Below are 23929 nucleotides of genomic sequence, written 5' to 3' on the forward strand. Positions count from 1 at the left end.
AAGGGGATGATCTAAAAGTCAAGTTGGTCGAATATTGGAGGTTACAAGCCGAGTTTGCCACTATTGGCTCTCCGAAGTCAGACGACGATTAGGTCACATTTTTCTTGAACAAGTTGCCTGACAAATACTTCCATTTTATTCAGCATATTATCTATTTGCCTAGATTGCCAATCTTCTACGAGTTTGAGTGTCAGTTCTTGCATTATGCGAGGTTGCATGATAGTCCACAAGAAGTCCTCCACTTACATCTATTCAGAGGGGCGCAGGTTGGTTGCCCTTTCTTTGGGAGGGAAAACCAACAGCGGTAAGAATTCGCAAGTTGTGAAGGTAAGCCAAAATAAGGGTGACATCACTTCCTTTGATGCAAACAAAGAACCTCGATCCCCTTGGCAGCGAATTCCTAAGAAAAATAGATTTTGCACTCACTGCTAGAGGCCGGGTTATGTGGATGAGGAGTGTAGTACCAAGGCCTAAGGTCTTCCTCCTAGAAAACCACAGTAGATTACTATGACTATATAGTCTAGTGGGGCTACGCCTTTCGTTGCTGTCCCATCTATTCCCTTTGCCCCCACGGCGCTTGTACCTTTACCCTTTGCATTGCATGATTTCATCATCTTTGTACTAGGACACTTGGGCAAGTGAATAATTTTCCCACGAGGGACACTGTCCAAGTGGCACTTGCTGCATGAGCATTTCACAGCATGTAGCATACTCATTGTGAAGGGCACCACTAGATGGATCCTAACTTGTTTCCACTGGCGGTTTGTACACCACATCACCATTACTTCCTCACCATTTTCTCATCATCGACATCCTTAAGTGGATGGGTAGCTTGTCTGTTTTGTGATGGGTTGGACCTACCCATCCCTTCTCATTCTCTCGTCTTCTGCTCAATTGACCGCAAACCATCTCTCACTTAAAAAAATAAATAAAAATCAAGTTCATTGTAGTTCCATTCGCCTTTGTAGGGCTTGGTAGGCCACTGGGTAGCCGACGAGCATCCTTTATCTGATGCCCTGTCCTCTCTAGGGTGACTCCTTGGACTCCCTTGGTAAGATAACCATCGCCTCTGTAGTCTTAGTAGGCTATCGGGCAACCATCGTGCACCCTTTGTCCAATGCCCTGGCTGCTTTGGGGTGGGATGCCTTGGGCAAACTGGGTTGGCCTTCTCTTCTCACCCTGTTTTGGGCCTAGGAGGGGGTGTTGAGCTAAGAAATGCATTCCATACTGATTAGCCACTTAAATAGCCCCAAAACAAGCTTAATTTAATGAAACTCTAAAACGGGGAGCGGTTCAAGAGAGTTCAATGAAACCCTAATTTGGGAGGGTCCATCCTCATTTATAAATAGACAAGTTGCCCCCATTTAGTCTTCTCTCTTATGTGCAGGTTTCTCACCCTTGTGTGTAGATCTTAGCCATTAATTTCCCACCTGTTGCGGTGTTCTACTGCTGTGTTTTACTGCGGCGTTCTATTGAGTGTTTTATTGCCATGTTTTATTGCGGCATTGTACTATGGCATTTTACTGTGGCATTCTACTCGTATGTTTTGCTGCTTTGTCCACATCATTAGGCATCATCCTCTATAGTTGTCTTAGTCTCCTCACACTCTGTTGATCAACGTTTGGTGTTTCTCTCACTTTGTCACTCCGATTGGTGGTCATAGCACTTGGGATCCATCTCCGATGGATGTCACTCTACGACACACTACTCTTCCCTTGGGCACACTATACACTCTTACATTCATTCACTTCAGAGTTCTGTTTTTTCTATCCCTTCTGTTTGTGTTTGAGTTTTAAGGTTTGTGTTTAGTGTTTGAGTTTTGCTTTCTGTTTGTCTTGTTGTGCTTCTGTCATGGTCGTAGACCCTTTGTTTCCTCAATGCAAAGCCTAGCAGTGCCTCCACACTCTTCTTCACAACACATATATGCAGACCTAAATCCTTGTATGATGGCTGGATGGAGACAATATGCTTTTCTAAGGAGGCCTTTGCAAAGATTAAGTGAGTCAGAGGGGAGCGGGTATGAAGGGATCCCTTTCTAGGAAAACTTTGCAGTATTTCCTCTTATGGATATAGCACCATGTTGGAAGGAGGATCCAGATGAGCAGGATCAAAGAGGTGCAAACTGTAGTCTACAACCTAGCATGGTTTAGACTGTCAGAGTGTAGTGATGCGGAAGCGTAGGACAAAGACTGAGAGAGAGTGAACACAGAGAGAAGAGAGAGAGAGAGAGAAAAGGAGACAGTGTAAATGCAGAAAATCTGCGGTGTAATATGCTGTATAAGAGTGCAGAAATACACAAGGGGGCAGAGGAAATATCGTATGTCTCTGGCTTGATGACCTTGATCTTTGTCAGCCCAAGCACAGTCTGTCTTAGCCAATAGATCTTTAAGATCAGAATCTAAAATCACTGAAGAGTGAATAATAAAGTGTGCCACAAGAACCGGCTATTAAATAGCCAGAAAATAATAAAAAATAGCATCAGGTCGGCTGCATTAAATGCAGCCGACAGTAGAAATCTAGCCGACTGTGCAGTCCGACTGCACTGCTGACGTGGCAATGATTACGTGCAACTCCTTTGCCATACTGCACTGACTGTCCAGGAAATGATTGGTTAACACCCCCTCTCAGATCCTAGACGGGTGAAAAGATTGAGGGATCTGGAATGCTGCCGAAGAAAAGCTTGGGGAAGTGCCTTCGTAAACAAATCTGCAAGATTATCCTCCGTCTTGCAATACTCCATATCAATGGTCCCATCTAGAAGCTTCTCCCGAATGAAGTGATATTGGATCTCAATGTGCTTCGTCCGGGCATGGAATACAGGATTTCGTACCAAGGCAATGCAACTCTCAATGTCGCACCGCAGAAGAGTAGGACGAGTTTGGGGGCAGCCAAGCTCCTCCAACAATCTCCGAAGCCACACAACCTCACATGTGGTGGAAGACGCAGCACGATATTCCGCCTTAGTAGAAGAAAGGGCTACCGTGGGTTGCTTCTTGCTACTCCAAGAGATAACACCTGTACCCAAGATAAAACAGTAGCTTATAGTAGACCATCGGTGGTCCACATCTCCAGCCCAATCCGAGTCACTCCAACCTGCAAGAACCAGATCGGAAGCATCTGTACCTGCGGGATAAGAAATCCCTAAGTCAGAGGTTCCCCTCAAATACCGAAGAATCCTTAGGGCAGCCTGCCAATGCACCTGTTTGGGTGCTGTCATGAACCCTGCCAAAAGACCCACAGCAAAACAAAGATCAACATGAGTGTTGAGAAGCCAAATCAAGGATCCAATCAACTGACAGTAGCGTGAAGCATCCATCACAGGAGAATCTGAGTGTGAAGTGGCCTTCCAATTCGGATCCATAGGAGTAGTTATGGGCTCGTGTAGACATCCCGTTTAACGCTAAGAAATGGGATGTCTCACAGGGGGATTTATTAGTCTCACAGGGGGAAACGATAACCTTGGGATTGGGAGCTATAGCCAACAAAAATGTGTCGTCGGGAAGCTGCCTCCAACTTATCACGCTGCGTCTTCGGAATGTGCACATAAGCATCACACCTAAAGATCCTGAAATAAGAGACATTAGGCTTAGTCCCGAAGTAAGCCTCAAAAGGTGTCATCCTGTCAACGGCCGAAGTGGGAGATCGATTACCTCAGTCCACAGAAACTGAGGTGTCTGTCGGTGCTCCATCATGGTGCATGCCATCTCGATCACACTTCGGTTCTTCCGCTCCAAAATGCCATTCTCTTGGGGAGTGTTGGTGTTAGCAAACTCCTCGTGAATGCCCCTATCTGCACAAAAACGAGCAAACTCATTAGACATAAATTCACCTCCCTTGTCTGAACGCAAGGTCTTCAGTCGTCGGCCAGAACGGTTCTCCTAAAAAAGAAGCCAAGCCTTGAAATGAGAGAAAGCCTCCGACTTCAAAGTCAAGAAATAGGCCCAAGTCATCTTGCTGTAGTCATCTACGATCAACATCAAGTACAAGCTCCCCTTTAGGGACTCGGTCCTCATCGGGCCACAAAGATCTGTAGATACAAGCTCCATGGGTAAAGTAGACTGCCTAGAAGCTTTGTTGGGAATCGCATCCCGATGCAGTTTCCCACGAATTCAGGAGACACATGGCTGATGGCTCACTACTATGTCCGGCAAACCTTCGACAAACGACCCTCGCGACGCCTTCCGAAGGTACTTGTAGTTGGCCAAACTGAGCATGCCATAGCTCGGACTGTGTTTGAGAAGTAAGAAGAAGAGAAGTAAGAGCTGAAGAAGACTTCAATTTGTAGACTCCGTTCTCCTCATACCTTGCAGAGAGAACCTTCCTCGATCCACGATCAAGGACTAGAACGGTATCACTGTTAAACTCCACCAAGAGGCCAAGAGCACAAATCTTATGAACCGAAAGTAAATGATACCCCAATCCTGGCACATGCAACATCTCAGAGGTGTGGGTACCACCACGTCCATCTGGAATAAGCTGCATCTCACCTCGTGTAGTAATAGACACAGAAGAGTTGTCTCCAATGAGAATCTGCCCACGCGAAGGTCGCAAATGGGCAACACCAACGGAAGAAGGAGTCATGTGCTGTGAGGCACCACTATCCACAATCCACTCTCGAGCATGGGGAGTTGTCATCGTAGCATCAAAAGTTGTCGATGTAGAGTCCTCAATGATTGCTAAGTGTAGAAAAGCAGCTGATGAGGGTGCAGCCACCACTCTAGAGTCCTTCGTGTCCTTCTTCTTGGTATCCTTCTTGTCTTTGTCGGGGCAATCCTTCTTCCAGTGACCGGTCTTACCACAAATATGGCAAGTTGATTCCTTCTCCTTGTCCTTCTTGGATTTGTTGTCCTCCTTTTTCTTTTGGTCATTCCCCTTCTTTTGAGAGGCTTGACCAACCAATGCCTCCGATTTGGAAGCATTCTGTCCCTTCAATTGTTCCTCCTGGTCCAAGACCATAGGAACCAACTCCTCCAACCGAAGAGTTGACTCCCGCCCCGAAGCAATAAGAGCGGAGTAAAAAGTACCAAATTGTGGCGACAACTGGGATAGTAAAGTGATTGCCATGTCTTCGGAGGAAATAGGCTTCTCGGCATTTTGAACCTGCATCTGAAGTTGCCGAAGCTTGTTGATGTGTTCATGAAGCGAAGAAGAATTATTCACGGACAAAGTCCGCATCTGCACCTCCAAAGAAACCCTCTTCATCAGGGTCATCCGGTTGTACATTTGGTTGAGCTCGAGCCATATCTCACGAGCCACCGTCAAGTGCTCGATGCGAGCTATCACAGTTGTGGTGCAAGACAGAAACATAAAAGATCGATTCCTAGCATTCATTTTGTCCCAATGAGTTTGGACCTTGGTCAACTTCTCATGAGCATTGGAAGAGAGTTTGGACTCATCCCTTACCGAGGGCCTGTTAATCTCTTCCATCACCAGTTCCGCCAAATCATAAGACTCTAAAATGGCCAACATCATCACCCGCCAGATGTGGTAATTGTCACCATCAAGCTTTTGATCCGTTGGAAGAGCCGACAGGACAGGCACCTTCTTGTCCATGATCGCCTAGAATTCCAAATCAGTCTCTGAAGACATGTTAACGTGCAATACCTGCACAAATGCAAAAGCAGCCCCCTCTGACTGTGAAAATGCAGCCTTCTAGGACTGATTCCTCCGTTGCCCAAACCTTCGTCACCCGCCGGAGGCGATGAAAAGGTAAAATCTGCAATGGAAGGCCTTAAACGCAGCCTTCCTCCTCTTCGAACAGCAATAACCTGCAGCAAATTCACCGATTAGACTCCTTTTCCGCACGCCCATGCTCGCTTCAGCCTTGATCCGATGCGCAGCCCTCCGGCTTGCCCTTGAAACCTGAAAATGCAGCCTTGTGTTGTGCTGAAATCTCCTCTTCAGATAGGTTTAGCCCTTAGTCAGTCCATCTTCACCGCTCTGATACCATGTTAGAGTGTAGCGATGCGGAAGCGTAGGACAAAGACTGAGAGAGTGAACACAGAGAGGAGAGAGAGAGAGAGAGAAAAGGAGATAGTGTAAACGTAGAAAATCTGCGGTGTAATATGCTGTATAAGAGTGCAGAAATACACAAGGGGGCAGAGGAAATATCTGCGTATGTCTCCGACTTGATGATCTTGAACTCCATTAGCCCGAGCACAGTCTGTCTCAGCCAACAGATCAAGATCAGAATCTGAAATCACTGAAGAGTGAATAATAAAGTGTGCCACAAGAACCGGCTATTAAATAGCCAGGAAATAATAAAAAACAGCATCAGGTCTAATGCAGCCGACAGCAGAAATCTGGCCGACTGTGCAGTCCGACTGCACTGCTGACATGGCCGACAGCAGAAATCTGGCTGACTGTGCAGTCCGACTGCACTGATGATGTGGCACCTCCTCTGCCATACTGCACTGACTGTCCAGGAAATGACTGGCTAACAGACTAGGCATTTCTTTGCCCTTCTTGGCTAACTTTTCGAGGAGATTAGATAATAGCTTCAAACCTATATAATTTTCACTCCTCTTGTGTTTGGTAGCACACAAGAGCTTGGCAGGCTTGGGTGGAAGGTTTCCAATAGCTTGTGAAAGATGTGGACAGCTAGAGGAGACCCAAAGGCACTGCCTATGGGACTTTCTAGGATTCGGCAAGTCTAGAGAGAGGTCCAATGTGCACATGAGGACCTTTAGGGGAGTCATTCTTATCTCATTTATGGTCAGCACTTGAATATGCCTCTCACACTATACTTTTTTGTTAGATGGAGTACACTAAGGGGCATTGTCATAGATGGGAGCTCATGGCCAGTATCATTGCTTGGTTCATTTGGACGGCGAGATGCAATCATGCCAAAGATTTATAGGACATTCTTATTGTAGAGACTCTCTCTGGGATTTGGACAGATATTGACATGCTTCGTGGGGGATGAGACTGCAGGGTGACTTTGAGTGCATGAAGAGGAGAGGTGTCTTTCTTCGTATTTGTGATTCTGGCACCTTCTTCCATTTTGAGTCATATATGGTTGGGTGTTACAAATCCATGAACTGGCTGTTTACTCAGACCTTGCATTGAATTCTTATTCTTTGATCTATCATGGTATCACTATGCAGTGCTGCTTTTGTATTTTTACATTGGAAAATTTTTCCCAAAGTGAGTATTGATAGATTTCTCTCTTCTTTGGACAAAAAAAGTAACTTTGTTGAAAAGAGGCAGATATTGACAATCTACGCATTATGTATCGCTACTTTTAGAACTATGATAAGTTTTGAAGTTTTGGATGGTTGGTGAGAGTAAAGAATTTATAGTGCATTTGAATTTGGCAAAACAATGCAGGTAATTGCACCAATAAGCATGAGTGGGGTTGTACTTGATGCTCCAGAGGCGACGTTTCTGCTAAGTGCAGTTGCTATTGCTCTTTCCAACTGTGGAAGGTTTTCTGTCTTGACTTCACACCTTTCTCGTGGTCTAATGTTGACTTTACTGACCTTTGTAAAAACCTGAGAAACATGAGACTGTGCATTGTGTGTGGAAAACTGAAATCTATGAGAAACATGTGACTGTGCATTGGCAACTGAAATCTATGTTTGAACCCTGTCTGCTGATTATATAAGCATCAAGCTGCTGTGCTTATCAATGTGATGCTGCGAGGAACTTGTTTATGTCACTGGTTGCAATGATCCACATTTCCTGCAGGGGGTCAGAAAAACAGTAAACCATTAGGACTGGTAAAACTGAAGGCCTGACAAAAAAATATAGTTTGAGTATCTTAGCTGCACACCTTTCTCGTGGTTTAATGTCACCTTTAATGACTTTAAGTAAAGATTTTTAGAAAACACATTTGTGCATTGGGCATGGAACAACTGAAGTCTATGTTTTAACCAATGCCTGTCTACTGACTGCTTCTCTTATCAACATCAGTGCACAGTGAAGTCATTTGTGTCATTGATTGCCACGATCTGCATTTTGTACTGCTTACAAGAGGTGAATCCTCTGTGAATTGTGGTCTTGGTCTGCCTCGAGGTATGGGAGGTCTAAAAGTTGCTGCTTCACTGCACAAGAAAGGCAGAGAAGCTGTGGGAACCAGCCACTTTAGCATTTTGGCATGTTGTCTCTTCTTACTATCTTCTGGGTCTTTTTCTTTTGAATATGAAGAAAAAGAAAATGTTTCACTTACTGGTTTTTTCTACATGATATTTATTTTGTCAAAAGGTTGTCCCTATGCAGCTGAAAAAGGTGCTCACATGATGCATTTTCTGCCTATGTGCTAATACTAAAACTTGTAAGACTCATTGCAAGCTGGTACTTGATTGATGTGTTGCTAGCTTTGTTGAAATTCTTGGTAGCGTTATATGAAACCGAATAGAAGTTGCTGTTGAGAGTTTTAACGAAAAGTTGTGTGCTTTCTGTCTTCTGACAAATTTCAAACCATCATTTTTAATGCTCAATTAGTACATCTCCAGTCCTCAGATCATATTGCAAATGAGATCATGTTGTGCAGTGTTTGGCCGGCATTTGTACCTGTCCATGATCCAAGTCGCAAGGCGTATAAGGGCATACAAGGCTTGAAAGGTCCATATTGCAGGAGTTTTGACGCAGATCGCATTGGGACCCAAGTGCCAGTAAAGCTAATGCATTTGGAGGGGCTCTATGATCTTCTTGTAACAAAACTGGTGGGTTTTGATGGTTTTAATTTTTCTTCAGTGGTCAGAAATCAAGCTGAGAATTTTGGCTCATCCAAGAGGATTAGGCTTTTTGTTTGTTTGGTTTTTGGGTAGGGTGATGGGACTTGGGAGAGACTCTTATACTACTGGTCTGTAAAAGAGAGATCAAGATTACACTTTGACACAATAAAAATACTTTTGTGAATACAACTATGGGTTATTTGTCCGCTTCATGTTGGTACTTAAATGTACTAGGTGGTCCATACTGAGTACTTATGCCAATGCTATGAATTAGCGCCTTAGAAGTGCTATGTTTTGGGCTCCTTCCTGTCTATCGGGAGGAAAACACATGACTTATCCATTTTGTTTCACAAGTTATATGTTCTAGGCAGTCTATACAGAGCACTTATGTGAATGCTATGAACTAGCACCTTAGCCAATGCAATGCCTTTGGCTCCCTTTTCTGTCTCTTGGGAAGGGAGCATGATGTGGCTTCCTTCCAGGGTGCAGTTTTTAAGTAATCAGGTTTTTGCTTGCTACTATTCTGTACAACCTTTTTTTGGATATTTGCTGCATCCTGTCTTGACCAGATGAAGAGGATGATCCACTGTTTTTATGGTGATTGGTCCTAGGAGATGAAATTGCTAAAGTTGCATAGATGTGGATATGGGAGTTTGGGCATCATTGATCAAGTAGTAAAGGACCATGCCTTTAATGTTGAAGATCATAATCAGAAAAACAAATCCTGGACAGATGAGGCATAGGAAATCTCTACTCATACTGTGTATACAGGCCTGGTCATGGAACTCCTGCTAGCACATTGGGGTTATGTGAACCATGATGGACACAGAGGCACAGAGACAGAGAGTGGACAGCAAGAAGAGAATGAACACAATGAAGATGAGGCAGGAGGATCCTAGGCATTGCTCTCAAGCTGAAACACTGGAAAACGAGAACTGAAGGCCTATAAACAGGCTTATCCAGCAAAAACTGCCAACCTGTAGGAAGAATATCTGGATGTCTTAAAGTAATGGAAATGGCCACATGAATAACAGGGAAAAGTCCTAGAAAATAGGGCCCATGGCCCAAGGCCTAAATATTGTGACAGCAACTGACAGTACCTACTATGGAGCTGGATATGCTCAATATCAACAGGCTTCAGGTCATAAAGAGCCTTCCAGAGTAAGTGGTAGACAGCTGCTCTGTCCAGGAATGACAAATGTCTTGGGCTGCTCCAGAGTCCACATATATCTCCTTCCAGATCTCCCCCTTCAGGTATGCACTCGATGCCATTTGATAAGGACACACAAGAGTGGAACAATCTGATAGTGCTCACGAAGGCTGTAGGAGAAAGGTCTCTGTGTAATTGATGTCCTCTTGCTGAACATATTGGCCACTAAACGGGCCTTGTACTTGTCCAAGCACCATCTGAGCGGACCTTCACCTTTAACATTTGAACATCCATTATGCTGATGAATGTTGATGATAGGTTGTATCCACCAAGACCCAAGTGCGTTTCCTTGAGATAGAATCAAACTTTTTCTCTTTTACTTGTCTCCACTTAGGCATAGTAAGTGCCTGTGAAACTAAGGATGAAGGAGAGGCTGAAAGATAAACGAGAGAAAAAGTAGGTGGGAAAAGGAGGATCAAGGCTGATGTTACCCTTGCCTATATGAATGACGAGGCCTGTTTGAAGTCTCTGGCAACTCATGAATACCTAAATTCTGAATAATGTGCATTAGAAAAATAGCCTTGCTGGAAGGATGACCAGCGAGGAGAGGTGGAGTAAGTTGAACCTATGGTGACATGATGAACAGGCGGTACTGGCAGCTGTATGGGAGCCTAAGCACAGGGTGAATAGGTGGTGATGGGGTTAATAAGCTTGTGCTGGATAAGGAAATGGAAGGATGGGATGGGCATGCAAAGCTAGGAAAAGAGGCTTGTTTTATGAAGAAGTAGAGGGCACTTTGTCTTGCCAGCATGAGAAAGTGAAGGCTCAAGCTCAGCCCCCTTGAAGGGTACTTGTTGAAGCACATGTCTTGACTGCTGAGAACAGATCGCATTTATGGACCTCAAAGTTGATTGCCGTTGGAGGTGATTTTGTAGTTGATGAGTATTATGACACATGGACTTGACATCCCACTTCTTCCTCTTCTTGTCCAACACATGGACAGATGCATCATATCCAAGAATCTAAAAGCAAGATACCTTAAGGTAGATCCTTTGAGGTTGAAGTTGCTCTGCAGTTCAGGATATAGGCCGCAATGCCAACACAACTGGCTCTACACAAAAAAGTTGATCAAGGTGTTCCCCTCACAGTATGGATCTAGCCATCTCCATCATAGTCTTCTTGTTCCACTATGCAACATTGTTTTGCTGAGGGGTGTAAGATCCCACTTTGTAAACTTCGCAAAGGATTCAAACTCATGGACTGAAATGAAAAGCTAAGGTACCCACCAGCAATAGGATAACTGAGCGGTTGCGTTTGAAGAACCACCTGTCCATAGCTATCATCCATAACAACATGGGACGAGGGACGGGGGGCCAAAGAAAAGTAGGGGATGGGGGATGGTGCGAGGAGGTGGACCTAAAAAATATGCATTTTCTTGAAATACTTTGTAATGAAACTAAACAGATATGATAACTCAAAAGCCTTCTTAATATGTCCTATTAAAAAATAAATGAACCATGAAAGTTGAAACATGTCATATGACATGAAGTCCAACTGTAAACACTGAATACTCAAACTGAAGACTAGAAGTTACTATGATAACTGAGAAATGTCATGATGTAAAGTCCAATATTAAACACTGAATACTCAATTTGAAGTCTACAAGTAACAGTGGTAATTCAGAAATGGAGCAAAATGAGTGGACTCCATAACAACAAATGAGTATTCACTTTACATTGTACACTCCATGTAGCCTCACAGGAGTTGTGTGAAGTAAGAACTTCATGCACGGTACAGCAGCATTTAATCATCAACCTAAAAGAGAATGCTCCATCTCATGCACGACATTATCATTGTCCTCGCAATCTGTGCTCAGCTCGTTGGTCCTCCTCTTGTTGCTTCTTCTATGCCATAAATGGTTTTCGCATGTGCAATCATACTTTTTCTCAACAAATGCAAATTAGCACCAACAATTCCAAATCATTTGCTTTTTACACACACAAACAATTCCTCTTTTTTGGGCTATATGAGAATAAGAACTCCATAATTTACTTTTTACACATACAAACAATTCCTCTTTTTTGGGCTATATGAGAATAAGAACTCCATAATTGCTCCAAATAAGAGGAGCTTGCAGCAATGCTCAAAATCTGGATAGCCAACGCCTATGGCTTAGGCCCATGGATCCGACTCTACTCTGTCATCTTGTGCATCTTGACAACCATACATAATGTTCCAATCGCTATTTGGAAAAGGGCCTCAACCACAATAGGTGGTGCTCCCATTGACTATCTCATGTGGCAGTGAGGGCTTACTCCTGATCATCTGAGAGATCATCGTTACTAGGGGCCTCTCCATCTGCTCGCATCCATCTTAAACCTCGCCTCCATCTGTTCTGTTGTAGCTATCCTCCTGTGATAGAGACTTGATCCTCAAATAGGAGCTCCATATAAGTGTGTCGGTGTAACCACTTGTCAAAGAGCCAGAGCTTTGTCTGAGTTTCTTGGAATTGTATATGTGCACACTAGTTCTCCATGGCTCCTAATGCTGCATAACCTCCGGTCAATCTATCCTTAGCTGCTCTCCTTAGAGTAAATCTTGGCCTTGCGAAAGTAATCCCCAAATAAACGTAACTTTGGACCTGTTCCACTGTCTTCCCACTGTTTGTAAATCGAGGCAATGATAGTCTAATCCACTGGGTGCAGATGTTCAACACCATAACCTTGGTCTTCCCAAGGTTCATTGTGAGATCTCTTTCTTGGCAAAAGGTATGCAGTGCATCCAGGTGGTGCTGCAATCCCTTTGGGGTGTCTGGTGAGATAAGCGCAATATCTACATATAAAAGTGGAGGTATCATTACTCCCCCAAGCCTAGGTCCATCTCCTTCCAATCTATCAATATAGTCTAATAACTAGTCCATGTGTAACTCGAAGAGAGTGGGTGAAAGGGGAAACCTTGCTTTACTCCAATAGTGTTGATGATCTCTTGTGACATCCCACTTGGAGCTTGGACTTGTCCAGTAATTGACTCATACAATGCCAAGACACGCACCGCATCTTAGTAGGGATCCCTCTTGTGCATGAGTCTAGCTTGTGGCATTGTATCAAAAGCTTTGTCGAAATCCACAAAACAACAATAGATTTGTCTCCCTAGTGCTCTACCCTCCTCAATGATAGCGTGAAGTGTGAGGATGTGTTTGAGTGTGGAATACCCTTTCCTAAACCCTGCGTGTCCACATGCTTGATGTTAGTGCATCTTTGTCCATTTTCTTAGTTCATGCTCTGGTATGGATCCATAAAGCTTGGCTAGCACGTGGCCGACCATGATGTGGGATTTTCAGCTTTCAAGATTGGTACTATAGTATTAGTTGACCAACTGGTAGGGAAGCCTTCACAAAGGGCTCTATTGGAACAGGTAGGCTAGGAGTGGTGACAACACCTTAGGCATATGAGAGGTGCTTCGATATGAGCCCATCTTGGTCTTGTGCTTGTGACCATTTTGGAGTAAATCAAGGGTGTCTCGAACCATATCTTTGTTGAAGAAGGTGGAGGGGGTGGGTTTGCTCTTTGGTGGCTGGGGAAGAGGGGGCTGTCCAAGAACTTGGTAGAGAGAGAGAGAGATCCCATTTGGTGGATATTGATGGCCTTATCCCTTCATTTTGGTCAACACTTAATTGGCCAATCATTTGTTAATGATACTTTCATGATCTTGAAAGCGGAAAGGGACAATCTCCACAAGGCACTAGATGTTTGGAACCTTTTTGGGCATGGTTCTAGCCTCCCTATTAATGCCTCAAAATCCTCCCTTATCAATTGTACTGAATCAGACTTGTAGACATTGAGATGGTAGAGCATAGTAATATCCTGCGGCAATGCCACTAGGTATCTAGGGTATCCTTTGAGTGTTAACATTTAGCCGAAGCACTTGCTGGAATGGCTTTCTCACAAATTGAAGGTTAAGTTTGCTTATTGGAAATCTCAGGATTGGCCATTCTATGTTTGTCTCAAAGTCACACAAATCGTCATGTTACCTATTCTTACTTATTTTTTGCCACTTTTGCTCTGGACTATCATTACCTTGAATGATCTTACTAGACACATTTGTTTTATGCAATGGAAAAAGGATTGACTACATGTAGATATTTCTTGGATTTCTTGGATCCATGTTTGCACCCTAAAAAGCATGGGAGGAGGTGCTATTCTAGATGCTAAGACTCATATGGTGGCTCTTTGTTGGTCACTTTTTTGAGCTATGTGCATTGATAATATTTGTTTCTTTTCAGAAGACCGAGGACTATGCATGGTAATACCACCATTCGGGGCTCATTGTGATACATTCTTAGCAATGATGGTCAATTCTTCACATCTTCCTCTTTCCTGGTGAATCATTTGGTATGCTCATGGAAGCTAGTTCTGCAGAAGGTGCAATGGCACACAGACAAGGATCGTTTGATTGCTAACTCTTTGTAGATGGAATTGTTGCCTGTGTCAAGCCTACTCTCTTGGGATGGAAAAGATGAGGACCGGTTCAAATCTAATTGCATGGCACGTCTTGGTTTAACTTCTGTTGCTGATGCCACCTTGGCGAGCCATAGTATGTTGATGTCTTTCCACACAGCTAGGACGCTTTTTTGGATCCCTTGGGGATATTGTAACTTATGGGGCCAGATTTTGATGGTGTTGCAGCATAGGCAGCCCTTCCCTGCCCTTGATTCTAATTGTCCTTGGTAGGTTTGGGATCTTGAGAGATGGCTAAATCTTGAAAAGGATTTGGCTAATCAGGTGTATCATCTCATGATCAAAGATCACCATTGGCTGGTCACCAAAGCCAATGCTGTTTGGGGCTTGCACAAATCTAAGGCTTGCTGGAAAATGACTATGATGGAAGATTAGCTGAACAAGACTCCATTCAAATGTAAAGTCTTTCTTTGGAGAATGATGATTGGTGGACTTCCCCTTGCCTTGGGTCTTTCCAAGCGCCAAATCTCAAATGACAATTGTTTCTTTTGCACTAGTAGTGTGGATTCCTATTGTCACATATTTATTTCTTGTGTGGTGGCTAAAAAAATTTGGTCCTTCATATTTGATATTTGGAGAGCTGTAGTTGGATTGTCTTTGTACATCTTTGACTAGGTCTTTGCTAAGGCACAATTTCCCACCCTTGTGCAGCCTCATATGAAGATATTGTTCCACTTTCTTAGATTTTGGCGTTGTTGACATAATTGGGTCATACAAAATGTATTCATTTTTGAGTTGGCCTCCTGTGTCAAGGACATATATCTCAGTTCAAGCATCTTCTACATTGGCAGTTAGATCTCATTCAACGTATTGACATTCTCTCTAGGGAGGACTTGGTTCCTTGTCATATAGCAATTTCTTCTACTTCTTTGCCATGGCTTTTGTATTCTCCATGTAATTTGATATAATATAGCTACCCATTCACATTCACACACACACACACACACACACACAGAGCAAGTGGGTGTAGCTCAGTTGGTTAAGTTGAATAGGGTGGCAATTAGAAGGTTTTTAGTCCCCAACTCCTATATTTTGCGTGGTCATTTAGTATAAGTGTTACAAAAGGGAAGAATTGAACGTGGGCCAGTGGGTTAATTAAAACAAGTGGCTTATCACTAGGGTAGCCTCTTGATTATGGACTGGAGAGAGAGAGAGAAGAAAGAAAGAAAGAAAGAAAGAAAGAAAGATCTATTAACGTCTCTAGAAGGCCAAGATGGCCTATGAGACCATAATCGATACAACTGGTATCATTATCTCTCATCAGAGAAGAAAAACAAAATTATGTCTAAAATGAGAAATGAAAATAAGAAAAGAGTATATAGTATCTCCCTCTCAGTCTATGGAATCCACCAAAACTGTGCCAACTATCTTCGATTGAGTCAGCGTGGTAATCTTCGTTTGTAGCAAGCAATTGTGGCGCGAATGTGTCACATATGAGCATGCCTACGTTGCTGAGTGGGTACCCTAGGGCGTCGTGCTTTGCATAATGCTGTAGCTCTATCTACTGTGATGCTACCTAATGATGTTCCTCGATGGCGCTTGTTAGTAGGAGATGTAGTGTCTAAGTGGCAGTGGCCGGGGGGTTAGCTACACTAAAAAAGTCTGTAACTACTCTCTAGAGGGGTGGACATGGCTGGGACTGGCTCCAATCTCGTAACAATGCTACTTTGCGCTGTTGGAGCTCCAATAAGAAAATACCGAGACATCTTTGGTCCTCAAAGTCCATCACCCGTCTCAATGGTCCAAAGTCCTCCTTAAAGAGGCAATGGTAGCAGCCTCGGATATCATAGTATACAGTACATCTACAAATGTAGCGTTCCTCTGTCTCTGGCTCCCATCCAGAAAGCTGGCATATCCTCTCATTTGCGGTAACATGACTCCATTGACCTTTCTCAATCATTAGCTAATGTGATGAGGTGTGGATCTGCCCAATAGCAACGTGAAGCCCATGAGAGAGTTGAGCATCCATATATCTCGGCCTCACTATGAGACCATCATGGGAAAGCTGCAAGAAGTGACACTAGTATTGTGCCATCTTCGTGCCTAATGGAAAAGGGGGACTTGGACCAAGTCCTCTCTGTCTCCATTTTTGTGATGTCTGCTGTGATCACTCTATTCAACTCTAAACGGCTGAGACTCAAAGTGGAACAATCAAGGCAATAATCGAATGGTGGCAATTTGTCCATATTCATGCCATGCAAGTTCAGCCACGTGCTCATATGTGCGTACCAACACTGTCTATCTCCCTTTGTTGTAAGCTATGTTGAAGACTCCAAAGCTAGCCTAAGGTATCGGTCTTTAGGTAGCTGCCATATCCTTTGGAGGAAAGTGATTGCTTGGAATAGTGCCTCCACTACCATGGGCGTTGCACCCAACTCTGCTCGGATGATCTCTTGTGGTAATGAGGCTTTCGCTTTTATCATACGTGCTATCATCATGACTAGCGGTCTGACCATATGTTCCCAGTCATCATAATGTTGTGCTTTAGGTCCATTACAGTCCATGAGTGGCATCCGTCTAGTATGATAAAGGCTTGGGCCCCAAATGGCTGCTCCATAGAGTAGTGTGGGCATAACTAAAGTGTCAAAGAGCCACAATTTGGTACGAGGCTCCTGGAATTGTGTGTGCATGCTGTCGCTCTAGAGTGCCCAAAGATACATATGCCCATGCAAGCCTAGCCTCTAAAGTCTCCTTCCATGAAAATTGTGACCCTTTGAAAGTGACCATGAGGTACACATATTGTCTAACCATTCCATAGACTGACCGTCATACATAAAGTGATACTCTGAGCGTGTCACCCAAGTTGCTGAGGTGTTAAAGACCATAATTTTAGTCTTTCCAAGATTAACCTTGAGGCCTTTCTCTTCACAAAACATATGCAATGCATCCAAATGTTGTTGAAGCCCCTCAGGTGAATTTGAGATGAGCACAATATCATTAGCATATAGCAAAATTAGTATCAATACCCCTACCAAGTTGGCTTCCATACCACCCTATCTCTGTATGTAATCCGAAATTTCGTCAATGTACAATCCAAACAGTAAAGGAGAAAGCGGACAGCCTTGCTTTACATCAACTGTGCAAGACACTGAGTTTGTTGTGCCTCCAGGCACTCATACTCTACCTATCATAGTCTCATATAATGTATAAATACACCACTTGTCATGAGGACATGTATTTTTGAAACCTCACTTAACATGTGGATTAATTTTTAATCACATGGTTAAGTAAATGTTGCACATGTGAGGTGTAACTAGTGTTAGAGTAAATTTACGAGCTCGGGACTCAAAGAAATCATGAGATGTCAAGGCAAAAGTTGCTATAAGTTATGTCACATAGGTACTCGGTGGTATCTGGTGCCAGTTGTTGGCCTAGGTCATTCATTTGGCCATAAGTGTTAGTTAGTGACACTAGAGAAGTGGCATTTAATGGTACCTAATGCCAATCTGATGGCCAAAGATGGCATAGAGCCACTCGGGAATGGAAGTTGCCTAGCCAATTTATACTTATCTTCTTATGGAGGATAGAAGAAGAACAAATGGAGAAACATGATGACATAAGATAGATTCTATTGATTTTGATAGTGACCAAACATATGATTCTTGTAGAGGATAAGGGACATGGAAGAGCAAGAAGATAAGATGAGCTTATGGAGGATAGAAGAAGAACAAATGGAGAAATATGATGACATAAGATGGATTTTATTGATTTTGATAGTGACCAATACATTGTTCAATAGCCTTTTAACTATGCCACTCGTCGTAAAAAATAACAGGTATGCTTTGATACCATGTCAAAATAAGTGACGGTGCAGAGAGACAATAGGGTTTGCAGGGAGTAACACAAAGTGTGTACGGCAAACACTGAGAGAGAAGAGAAACTCAGAATCACAAGAAGAACACGGTGATGATGCACTGAATCATGCTTTGAGAAGAAAAGCTAATACTGCAGAGCCAAAGCTCAGAAGATAATTGCGCTATCCTGTTTGAATTAGGTGGTAGCACCTATTCGAATTTTGCATAGTGAAGGGAGTGAAACACAATTCTTTGGATAGCAGGCTATTGAAGTAATCACTTGAAGGTAAGGGACAACTATTGAGGGAGTGAATTGCAGTCCTTTGATATTGTTGGAGATGTGAAAGATCACCAGTTATCGAGGGAGCGAACCGCAGTCCTCTGATGTTGGGGAGTGACCTAGGCAGCAAAACGCAAATCCCAGAGTGTTGGAGCTGTCAAATGCAAGGAGAGCAGGCCAAATGTTGATGCCAGGTGGATAATGATGACACCAGATGATGGAAGACGAGCCGGGTTGCAAAACGCAGGTCGTAGCAGCCCTTGTGATAGATGAGTGATGAATCAATGACACTTAGTGATGTAGACTATTGCTAGAGGCTAGGATGTTGACACCAAGTTGGAGATGATGACACCAGGCAAGGAGAAGGCCTTCAGATTGAAAAACGCAGGTGAAGGTGGAGCCTGAAGGAGAAGGGTGCTGACGCCAAGTGGATGATGGTGATGTCAGGTGGAAGATGCTCCAAAGGCAAGGCCTAATGTTGGAATAGAGTGCATGAAGCAGAAGAGGAAGGGTGAAGGCAGTCACAAGCCACAAACCACAATGTCCGCTTGAAGGGGTGTGAGGGCAGTGGAAGGGGTTGGTGAGAGAAGTGAAGGGTGTCCGATGACAGAGGAAGAGGGGTGAAGAATGACTAAAGAGTGGTTGGGTGGTAAAGAATGAATGAAGTGACTGCCTATTTATAGGCATAAGCTATCTAGGGTGGCGCACCACTGTGTGGGCGCCTACTGAAAAAGTGGCCAAAATGTGGGCACCAATCCTTTTTGGGGTTGTTAGTGCAAAACCCTAAATCAAGTGTGTGAATTGAAGAATGGGTTTCTCAACACTTGTCCCTCTCCTTGCCTATGGGATGCATTGCATACATTGCATGTGGCCTCTTTTTGGTTGCCAACTCATACATTCTTATCCATCCACATATCTATTCATTCTCTTAGACTTAGTTTCCATACATGCACATCAAATATGAGAGAGAGAGAGAGAGAGAGAGAGAGAGAGAGAGAGAGAGAGTGTGCGTGCGCGTGTGTGTGCACACATGTAATCTCATTAGTTTTCATCTCAAAGAAAACAAGCTCCCCCGGAGTTTGATGGAGTGGCAAATGTTTTGAGGGCACAGACATCTTCTACACTTGTGAGCTTTATATATGTCCTCGATGTTGCTTGAGCATGAGGCATCTTTGCATTTATAGGGGAGGCTTCCATCTCATTATGGAGGTTCCAATGAGGCCGTTATAGCTTCAGAGAGTGGTGACAGCAAGAAGTTAAAGGCTCATTGTTATCATTGTGCTAAGATGGGACATTTGCAGAAGGACTACAAGGAGTTATAAGCCTCACAGAAGAAGGAAAAGCAATAGAAGTGGGACGCGGACTTCTTTGCTGAATCATCCTCATCCTCAGACTTCGACTTTGATCCTCCGGCCAAGGAGATGTCCAAGGCGTGGTAGGGATCCACTTCTTCGGATTAAGGGAAGGGCTTGACTGCCCCTTCCTTTGCTGCTTTCTAGTCCAGGTGATGCGGTCATTCCTCATGACTCTCGAGTACCAGAGAGGAGGTGTGATAGGGTGGTGAGATGGGGCAGCCGAGCCTCATCTATACAAGTATACAGGTGCATAGGTTCCAGAGAGAGATGTCCCTAATGCATTGACCTAAGTCTGGTAGGTTCAAAATCTTGGAGTTGGGCTTGACATCGATGTTAATGATGGGCTGGTTATTTGACAAAGAGCAGGATTGGCTCCAACAGTATGGAGTGTGATGAGTCATTATCATTGTATTGTATTAGATCACCCATGATTTGAGAGAGGGTAATAGTAGGATTGTTAGCTCATGTGTGAGTCTGTGCACGGCAGTTGGGATAGGCACACTAGTCATTATTTAGGCATTATTTTAGTGATTTTTATGTGGCATTTGTGGCATTTTATGCCAGTCGACCAACATTAAATGTTGGTCAACTGGCTGCCATATTTAGCATATTTTGGGCCTATTTAGTCTATGGCTTCTCCTCCCATTCAGTCATCATCATTCTTTAGGTGGTCTTCTTGTTGGAGAGAGGAGCTAGTGCTAGTGCCCATGCAACTAGTGACTCATTGTTATATGCATCATTCTTGTGTTTGGTATATGGATTCCATTTTCCGAGCACATCTCTGAATTCTCTTCTTTTGTAGTGTCCTTTTGTTTTCTTTCTGTCGTCTTGTGTTCAATAGTTTATTTCAGCACTTGTCGATGCTTCCATTGCTGCACTACTTCTCACAACTTCTAGGTGTAGGTCGGCCAGCTTTTTGCATTTATGGCTATTTATAGCAAGGTCCCCCCACTTGGCAAACACACACTCTTGGGTCTTCATTCCTTCATTTGTAGGTTTACACTTTGACACTCCATTCTTGGCGTTGCCATCGTCATTAGTATGATGTGCTGCCCTCATTGACGTGGTGGACTGTGTGCGGGGACTGATCAGTCCATTCTCTTTGTATCATCATTCTTCTTTAGTCAATGCATTATTCTTCCTTCATCTTTTGCTGTGTGTGTGTGTGTGTGTGTGTTTGTTTCTCTCTGCGTTCATGTTTCTCTTCCGTTGCACACTCTCACATGGTATCATCACCTAAGTAAGAACACTATGTGGCGATCTTTCATAGAGGAGCAGCCGAGTCCCTAAATGTAGGCTCTACACCTTGCGTTTTCTGCAAATGCAGCCATCTCTGGAGGTTTGTGCAAGAGCGACCACCCTTGGCAGCCAATTGTTGACATTTAGGAATATTGCTGCCTAGTCATCAGTATTCTAGGCCAGGTGATAGCTTTTGCAGTCTAGTCACCCACTTTTTGTAGGCGACAACACCCTTGGTGGAGGCAACATCCTTCTATTGGCAGACGACCTCATTTTGTGTGTAGGCGGCAGATCTATATACATTGTGGCTGACCGCTTTTTGTTTTCCATGCTATCAAAATTAATTTTCTGGGTGATTGCAAGATCGAAGATGTTTTACTAGCTCACAAGCTTTGATGACTTAGAGGAGGAGCTTCTTTCCAGACACTCTTCTTAGTGGAGATGCACTTATCATCGGTGGGAGGAGTCTCCTATTTGCACCCATCCCCCTTCTATTCATCTATTACAGAAGGCTTCATTTGAAGTGATGATGCCCTTCTTGATATCCTCGGTGCATGTGCCTATTCTACCTTGCTTACCCAAAGAAGACAAGTTGGATGGTTCTAACTATTTGTTGTGGTCATGTAAGGTGGAGGGCATACTCGACACCTTCGATCTTTGGGAGCTTGTTTCAACCCTATGCCCCATCCTAATGAAGATTCAGAAGATGGGACTTCTATGGATTGTGTAGCCTTGTGATGGCATCCTTGAGGAGGGGATTTATGTTTCACAGCCTTCAGGTTTTCTTGTGTAGGGGAAGGAGGACCATGCCTGCAGATTGCGGAAGGCCCTTTATGGCCTGAAGCAGGCTCTTAGAGCTTGGTACTAGAGGATTGATTAATTCTTTCTATAGAGTGGCTTCCATCGATCAACTCATGACTCCAACCTATACAAGAAGGTTGAGGGTGGCAGGTATGTCTTGATCATATTATATGTGGATGATCTTATCATCTCAGGGAGCTATGCTTAGGAGGTTGATCAGAATCGAAAGATTTTGAGATAGAAGTTTGACATGATGTATCTTGGGATCCTCCACTTTTTCCTTGGATTAGAGATCTATTTGACAATGGAGGACATTTTTATTTCCTAGCACAGGTACATCTTTGAGTTGCTCTTAGAGTTTGGGATGGCGGAGTGTCGGCCTATTTCATGTCCCATGGACCCAAAGTTCAAGCTTTTGGCAGTAGGAGATTCCCTTAGATGCCACCTGTTGTAGGTGTCTTGTTGGCTCCCTCATCTGGCTTATTCATACGTGGCTGGATGTTTCTTTTGTGGTGGCTTTGTTGTCTTCTTTCATGAAGACTCGCACTCGAGCATTGGAGAGTGGTTTTGTGCGTTCGTTATTTATAAGGAACTCAATCCTACGAGATCATGTATGGAGAGGGGGTTACTCTTTTTGGTTGGAGTGATTCTGACTGGACAGTTGATGTGGATTCGAGACGGACCACTATAGTTTATGCCTTCTCCCTTGGATCGAGAGTTATCTCGTGGAGTAGTAAGAAGCAGCCTACTGTGATCCTTTCTTCTATAGAGGCAGAGTATTGTGCATTATGTTCTACAGCTATGGATGCGGTTTGGCTTTGTCGCATGTTGGCGGAGATTGGCTTTCCCAAGCCTGGATTTATGGAGCTGCTATAGATAACTAGAGTGCTCTAGCTTTGGCAAAGAACCTTGTGTTTCATGCTTGCACTACACACATTGAGGTTTAGTATCACTATGTTCAAGAGCGGATTGTGGATTCCAAGCTAGTAGTGGCCTATTGTCCGAGACGGACAACACGGTCGATCTCCTCACAGAGCCTTTACCCCAGGCTTCTATGCTTCATCACATGAGGTTATTGGGTCTTCGGACACTCCTAGGATCTGAGAGGGAGCATTAGCTTGCCCATTTTAGTTATGTCAGTTAGTCATCTCCTAGTTGTGAGCTTTTGTTAGAGTTTGACAAAGACATAGGAGCTTTGGCAGTTTTAGATGCATTTCCTTTAGTTGTTGACTTCTTTTGTGCATTTCTAGGTCAATTTTTGCTTTTCCCAGTCTGCCTTGTTCGTTTTTACTCATGCCTCTGCTCACATAGGAGCATCGATGATCTGCAATAGGACACTGGGACACTTTTTACTCTCCGTAAGAGAGGTTTTTTCCCCCCCAGTTATATTGTTTTTTATTTGTGTATTTATGTTACACAATTTTAGTCACTTATCACATATTACACACTTTTGTGTGTGAATGGACCTTAAGACACTTACACACCCTAAAGTCTAAGGGTTGTACTTATGTACTTTCACTTACACACTTTGAATCTAATCGTGTGTTGAGCTGTGTCTACACTCTCACACTCTCTCTATTGTTCACTCTGTGTACTGAGCTTGGAGTTGCCATCTCCATCTTCAACATTTGGTATCAGAGCTCGAGGTTCATCAGGCCAGCCTCCCTTAGCTCCAACACTCTCGTTAGCCTCGTCAGGCTTGCCTGGTCCAGCTCCTTGTCAGGTCTCTAGGAGCTGCCGCTTGTGGCCAACCAGTGCCTACCCAGCCCAGTCCGCCAGTAGGCTCGCCAGTCCTATGCGGGTGCCTTGCAGTGCCACCCTGTCCAGGCCGTCACCTGCCCTGCAGCACAGCAGGCTGTGCCGCTGCCTGCCCCGTCTCCATCATCTACGCCAGCAATGTTGCTGCCTGACTGCATCGCCTGCGCTGCCCTGTACAGCTGCCTATCATCAGTCTTACCAATGCCTCCTCCAATTGCCGCCAGCTGGTACCAGCTGCCACCTACCTTCTGCTAGCTCTTCCAGCCCATCCAGGCCGCTGCCTACCAGCTCGGGCAGTTCCACCTACACTTCCACCAACCACAGCTTGAGTTCGGCCATTCTCCACCTGCTCTAGGC

General features: G+C 44.0%; 1 protein-coding gene across 6 annotated transcripts in view; it reads left to right on the plus strand.

Moving 5' to 3' along the window:
* Window positions 1-23929, plus strand: part of LOC148019545 (Rab3 GTPase-activating protein catalytic protein) — a 248219-nt gene that overhangs the window by 15571 nt on the left and 208719 nt on the right. For all 6 annotated transcript variants that reach the window (XR_015694814.1, XR_015694813.1, XM_087699513.1 and 3 more), the window contains 2 exons: window positions 7330-7427; window positions 8495-8666. Coding sequence is in view for 4 of the 6 variants with exons in the window: in XM_087699513.1 (XP_087555639.1) it covers window positions 7330-7427; window positions 8495-8666 (270 nt within the window). In the remaining 2 variants the exon portion in view is untranslated. The remainder of the gene's footprint in view (window positions 1-7329; window positions 7428-8494; window positions 8667-23929) is intronic.

This window comes from Lygodium microphyllum, chromosome 19 (genome assembly GCF_053477565.2).
Source record: "Lygodium microphyllum isolate KBCC chromosome 19, Lygodium_microphyllum_v1.1.10, whole genome shotgun sequence".
Taxonomy (NCBI): Eukaryota; Viridiplantae; Streptophyta; class Polypodiopsida; order Schizaeales; family Lygodiaceae; genus Lygodium; species Lygodium microphyllum.